Source organism: Strongylocentrotus purpuratus, unplaced genomic scaffold, assembly GCF_000002235.5.
Source record: "Strongylocentrotus purpuratus isolate Spur 01 unplaced genomic scaffold, Spur_5.0 spur5_scaffold_18, whole genome shotgun sequence".
In the NCBI taxonomy this organism is placed as follows: domain Eukaryota; kingdom Metazoa; phylum Echinodermata; class Echinoidea; order Camarodonta; family Strongylocentrotidae; genus Strongylocentrotus; species Strongylocentrotus purpuratus.
Window position 1 is genome coordinate 31,920,497 of NW_022145603.1, and position 7,105 is coordinate 31,927,601.

Consider the following 7,105-nt stretch of genomic DNA (forward strand, 5'->3'; position numbering starts at 1 on the left):
TTACAAACTTGTTAATAATACATAATCGGGGATGATCTTTAACCAGACGAATCCGTACAGTAATATATATATATATGTATACGACGGATTCCTCAGTTAATATAAACGCTGAAAATATTTCCGCATGGAATTATAGGCCTGCTGTTTGATGAAATGTCCACCCATCTAACAAATCCAAATATGTAAACTGTTTCTATAGCTATTTTTTTACATGGACCCTCTTCAGCTCCACTAAATTGGTAATGCATTATATTATCAAAGTCCTTATTTTCACATGGTACCTTGAGTAATAAATTTAAGAAATAAGTTAGGTTGTCTGAACAGCAAGAGGGAAACCCCACATCTTACAAAAATACTATCAAGAGAAAGTTTACAAAAGAGTTAGGTATGAACCGAAAAGAACAACCTAAATGCCTTTTGCGAAGCGCATTGACCAACCCGAAAAACATGATTATACAAAGAAGAACTTTGGGCCCATGAGGTTTGCAGTAATTTGTTTCGATGTAGTTTATCATTTAGGTCTATACACGCCTTCAGCTAGCATGGATCGACTTAAACAAAACACACCTCTTATTTCAAAAGCCAGGCATTTTCCTCAGAATGGAAGGCATTTTTAAAGCCCTATGTATTCTTTTTGTTGAGTTTGCTCTTTCGGTGTTAAATTATAAGACAGCTTGTAGATCCGAGTGTCAAATAAATATTGTATGTTCATTCGCGTCTCGAATAAGACTAACACAAAGGTTGCGCGCACAACCGCGGACAATCGACGACGCTCTTTCTAAAGGATTTGTAGCTGCATGATTGTCATTTTACGGTTTTTTTCTTCTTCGTGGTGTCAGGATAGAGGAACAATTCCTTGATAATTCTGTTTCAAAGAAGAAATGTATTTTTTGAAAGCAAGATGGATTCAGAACAATTCTGTTATTATCTGTCATGAAAACTGATATTACCAAATCTTCCTAGCACCATGCGGAGAAGAGTATTGCCCAATCTTAATTTTCTCAGATCAAATGCATGTTTTTCTTTGGAGAATTTACAAATATTTTTCAAGACCAATATTTTTCTTAAAGATTCTACAGTTCACACAGGTGCTAGATGTTTAAATATTGTTATACAATGTCTGAACATTGTGTTCATCTAATCTTTGCTTCACATTAGCTTTCAACCAAGAAGTGTTTCACATCTGATATGACCATATACCTGAATTTAGCAAACCCCCTACGCGCCGGCATTCTTACACTAATCGTTATCGTCGTAAAGTAAGTATTAAATTGGCAACGCAAAAACAGTTGTATGCGTGTCTTCGCATTTCAACCGGAACTAACATCGCAAACTCTCGTATTATTAAAAAGTTTAGCGTTTTTGTAATGTTAACCGCACCTTCACATGACTAATTATATGTACTTTTTAAATGTTAAACTAGGCAACACAAATCTTCGCTCCGCAAAACAACTTTATTCCAACTAATATAAAAGAAGAATACATTTAACAAAGTAAATTTACACCTTTACCAGAACTCCACTTTCTCTTTAAATCAAAATACCTTTATCTTGTGAAGAAGGTCCCTGTCTTCTGTCTTCCAATCGAAATAAGAGATTGACTTCTAGTTTATTATTTTGTCCTACTTTTAGTGACACTGCAACACTATCTGACTGGTTGGGGAAGTCCAATTCAAAGGGCTCACAGATCCGGGTTCCACTCTTTAATCTATCAAAGGAGACATCCTTCAAAAAATAAAATAATTGGTCATCAAAAGAGTACGTTAAAAGACTTCTAGCATTTGGAAGAGTACGTACTTCCCACCATTCCAAATTCAGAATCAGATTATGAGCATTTTACAGATTCATGAATGTCAACTCTGCGGCAAGATTGATGACCCAAACTGAGAAAATGATACTCTCACAAAACCCGTCTTAAAGCAGTTACATGGCTCTTATTTCAATCAAGCATGATTTCAAAATACTGTTAAGGACCTATCAGTGCTATGATTATTAGTCCTAGATAAAGTATGCTCCCTCGAGCAATTTGAAATCAGCTCAGAAAAATGCTCTTGCAGTATGAACAATAAAAATACGCAAAGTTACAAGTCATACCGGTACGATTTGATACACAAGTGGAACAATACACAATATCATCCGACCATACATCGGTTGAATGCTCCTATTCGAAATCAGAGCTACCAGAATCGTTAAAAGCATAATTTGAAATAAATTTGGTTATCTATCTACTTACAGTAGGTCCTCCAATTACTGTGTTCTTTACGTAACAGGTCATTTTGAGATCACCTTCTGCTGTCTGAATAAGAACCTGTTGTTTTATATGGGCAGGTATGAATTCTTGTTCACCTTCTTCGCTTTTTACCAACTGTTACCAAAGAAAAGAAAACAGACTTATACAGGGCTGTATAAATATACAAGGTAAGAGAATATTGACATATCTTTATGAACAGTAATAAAACTCAAAAACATCAATTAAATGATGCATTATGTTGGTAAATGCGATCTTTTTCAAAGCTGAAGAACAAGTTTTTCACATAAATTTTTGTCTAAAAGTGCTGAACTTGCAACAGTTGTTATTAAAATAATAAATATTGAACAATAATATATTAGATATGGAAGCACTCTTAACAGAATTACTTTATTTGGTAATATTTGATAAAGAATTTGCAATTGAAAACATGAAGAGGTAGTGCACTCAAATATTAAGTTTTTTTTTTAGAAGCAGAACAAAAGAACAGGTCACTGAAAGTTTGAGTAAATTCCGATTCCAAATATGAAAGTTATGATTTTGTGAAGATGTGATCAATCAAACACAAATTGGCAACTCTGTGACGCACTTTGCGAGCTTCCCTCCCATTTGATTTAAATTTCATGAACTGTCTTTCTCTTTGTTATTGATGATGGAATATATATTTTTCTATACAGGGGTTTTATAAAAACATCAAAGGAGAAGAAGAGCTACTACTAGAGATGTATATCCCTGGAAGCACTAGCTAATTTGAAGAAAGCAAGGAGGTTGTCCGCCCCCCCCCCCACAACAACCTTAAGATAAAGAAATAATAACAGACTTTTGAATTCGCATGAGTGCGCATTATTGTAATGGCATGGTGGCTCAGTGGTTAGAGCGCCCGCCTCATGAACGGGAGGTCGTGGGTTCGAACCCCGGCCGAGTCATACTAACGACTTAAAACAATAGGACCTTCTGCCTTCTAGCTAGGCGTTCAGCATATTAGATTGGGGAAGGGTAGTAATAACTTATTCTTTGTTTTTTAGAGCTTAGATGTTCATACTTGGTAATTAGAAAAATCTAAGGGTCGAATGTCCAAACCCAGTGGCCTAACAAATTAGGTCGCATCCCCTTCATCGATTGAGGATAAATGAATAATAGAGAAGAAAGAGGGGAAGGCATTAAAGGAATATGATCATGATACCTCACTCGATGACTTTCTTCTTTCACATTTCATATAGAGTAACTGTTCCCCCCCCCCTCCCCCTCTCTCCCGACAACACCTTAGTGCACCAGTGCTGCATGGATCCATGCCGATCCACTGTTCAAATAAATAAAACAATTGATTTTTCCCTTTTCAAACTAACTGTACAATTATTATTATTATGTTTATTATAAATCTTTGGTATGACTCGACCGGGGTTCAAACCCACGACCTCCCGTTCATGAGGCGGGCGCTTTAACCACTGAGCCACCATGTCATTACAACATTGCATGTTCTGAATGTAGGAACGCTTTTCTGCCGACCTCTAAGGCCGTTTAACACGTTGCGGTGGTGATAAACATTCTATGGTGAAGATTTTACTTCCCGAGTAAAGGCATAGTTGATACTTAATGGGAAATTACAACATTTTTGGAAGTGCTTCCATATTTGCCACGAATATTGACAGTTCAGTACATTGTATCAGATTCCTCAACTTCCAAATCAACTGATGCAACAACAATTTACCTCGCTATTTCCTATGATGTCGTCATAGAGGTGTGCATGTAAGATGACAGGTGTCTTCTGCAGGGCTAAGTTCTTTTCTTTAAACGGCTGACAGCACATCTTCTTTTCTCGGAAGAAAAAACTATTGATCCTGAACTTAATGGTCACCCATGAAAAGTGGTTCATCGTCAGTTTGAGTACAGATTTCGTGATAATGCAGCTAGGTGTTCCAGACCTCGACAACATAATACGTTCTTTAACAACTGCATCTATAATCAACAATTTGGTGGTGACAATCTGGAAAATTATGGACTCATTGAAGTGAGGGATAAACATGGTTATTAAAGTAATTCACTAATAGTAAGCAAATGCCAAGGTCTCTGCATAGAGTAGTTGTGGGTTCATTCGTATTAGCACATTTTTAACCTATACACGTTGTTTACTCCAACATCTTCAGACCAATCTATTGGTGAGGGAAGCGCATGTGGGGCGGGAAAACAGCTGATGGGATTATAGCAATTTATTGTCAAGCTTCATTTTCCCCTTTACTTTTTTCTTTCTTTCTGTTCTTCTATTTTTTCACAATATAAATTATTGGGAGCGTTTTCCTCATACATCCTGTAGCAACGCGTTTTTTTTGGGGTGCACTTCAAGAGTATGTCTTCTTAAGAGTTTCACTTGAAGTTTGGCCCAATTATTCTTATGCTACCAAATCTCATTATTGACCTTCAGACTCTCGGTTTAAAAATGTGGTCTGAATTTTCCTCTGTCATGCACAGTGGCGATTGCTTTGTTCTGGAAAAATGGGATTCACACACGACTTCGTCGACTTGATTTTTCACGTAGTGAAATCTTAATGAAATATTCTGAGCAATATGTTAAAATCAACATACATGAAGACCTCAATAATGTTTTGAGTCACTTACGATCAAAAGTGTCAAACGTTTTTTTTAATACACCTAGTACTTTTAATGGAAAATGGAGTTACATCTTTTTATTTACCTATTGCTGAGTGTTTCATATATTTACAAAAAAGTTTTGACATTGATAACATTTATGAAATAGCATTGCTACATAATAGGCATAGGCCTACATGTACTTACCGGGTGAGTATTCTCCCTCTCCCGTGTATAAGACTGCCTCCACACTGGAGTATCTTGTAATCACAGCACAGTGAGGTATTGTGTAAGTCACTGGTAACTTCAGAACCAAGTCATCGGGGGCTAAACACTGTACACCAAAGCAGACTGACACCTCGGCTTTGCTGTGGCTAAGATTTGGAGTATCTGTCAGGACACGAAGAGAAATGCCTTGTGGCGCTGTGCTGTCAATTGCACCCGGAGGGATATCAAGTTCAATCCCAAAGGAATCTAGCTGAAGTTTGCCACCTTCAACTCCAACTCTCTTACAACATTCCATCTTGATTGGTTTGTCATTTACTACAGATGGTACTGAAAATCAGAAGAGATATTTCCATTAAATTGTGTAAACTCTCTGCAAACAATAGAATACGTAATTGTACTTCAACTTTCCAGCAAAATATTAAATACAGGTTAAGGAACACCAAAGAGCAATATCACTCTGAAGTACCGGTAAATATTTCATGACAGGTATAAGAGTAAAAGAATAATATTCTTAAACATTTTAAAGTTTTTATCTTTTAAAAGGCAATTTCTTTCAATTTCTTCTTAAATATTGCTTAGTTGAAGACTCTACGTTGTAGAAAGATATAGGCATTTAGATATACAATCTTTGGAATTTAGCAATTTACATGAATGATGAATATGTTTCAACCTAAAGGATTTAGCACAATTACTTTTTACCTATCTGTCATTAAATTTGTTGTAATATAATGAAATATTAATATAAAAGAAAAATATTGTAATTTACCCAGACGTTTTTTCTGCCTTTTGCCGAACAAAACAAATCTTGCTTCTTGCTAGAACCACGCATGGTAGGCCTACTGTCACTAAAACACATCTCTGTTAGAAAGTGTTGTATATTTTAACATAGATTACGCCATCCAGCGTCCAAAGTTTTATATATTTATACATGAGCTTGTTACTACCCCGGCCCCCCACTCAGGTTTCAAAATGACCGCATGCGTGTTGCCAAAATGTCCTTTTCGTAACAAAAGAAAAAGGTCGAGCCGTATTGACTTTACACACCGGACTTTTGCTGAAAAGGGGGGGGGGGGATGCTGAAAAAGGCTCGTATACAAAAGAAAAAGGTCGAGCCGTATTGACTTTACACACCGGACTTTTGCTGAAAAGGGGGGGTCGGTTGGAACACGCATATGCGTACCCTAAATAACACTGAGTGGGGGGGCCGGGGTTACTACTCTCGCTCTCATGTCGTCGAATCATGAATACACTAAGTTATCAAATACTTTATTCTTTGTTTCGTGTCTCTGCCTTTCCTGTGAATGAAGTGGACATGCAACAACACAAAGCACCAGAGAGAAACATTTATTTTTCTTTCCTTACTCTCCAAATCAATTTCTGCTGATATTGTTCAAAGCAAAATATTAACCTGTTTCACGGGGCAGGCTTTCTCTGGCAATGTAATCCTCTGTTTCCTCCTTCTTTTCTTTCTCTTCTTCACCTTCATCCTCCTTTCCTTCTTCCTCAGTGTTCTGGGTGTCTGTCTGTTCTTCATCAACTTGGACCATTGCGCTGGCTTCAACAAGCTCATCTGTAAGATACAATCAGTCAATAATGGACTTAGAATATAGATCTTTTCCTGAGACTAGTAATAATTCAACCACTACATCACGGTTTAATGCCGTCTCGTCTACAACCAGTTCGTCTACCAACCATTAAGTATATTCCCATATGGTCCAGACCTAGCCCGTCTACTATTCACATGGTCTAATAATCACTTAGTTTGGTCTAGTGACGTGATTGAACATTCCCCCCCCCCCCCCCAAAAAAAAAAAGATGATACAAACATACAAAAATACAAAAATACAAAAAAAATACAAAATAATGAAATGATAATAATAATAATAATAAATATATTTAAAAAAAATAAAAAAATTAAACAACAATTATGGAAAGTGTGGATGAAACAGTAGCTGGGTGGAATTACGGTTAATTGGGAACCAATTTATCTATTTATTTCAGCACAAAATTATGCCGATTACTGTTTTTGAATTGTCTGTAGATGTAT

The 7,105-nt window shown here is 36.5% G+C and overlaps 1 protein-coding gene across 1 annotated transcript; it reads right to left on the reverse strand.

The window, feature by feature from the left end:
- Positions 1 to 5,124: 5,124 nt before the first annotated feature.
- On the reverse strand, positions 5,125 to 6,684 carry LOC115925278. Its single transcript, XM_030988939.1, has 3 exons — positions 6,467 to 6,684; positions 5,166 to 5,385; positions 5,125 to 5,134 (listed from the first exon to the last, which is right to left on the reverse strand). The coding sequence occupies exons 1-3, from the start codon at positions 6,603 to 6,605 to the stop codon at positions 5,125 to 5,127; spliced, it is 369 nt and encodes a 122-aa protein (XP_030844799.1). The 5' UTR covers positions 6,606 to 6,684.
- Between the last annotated feature and the right edge of the window lie 421 nt (positions 6,685 to 7,105).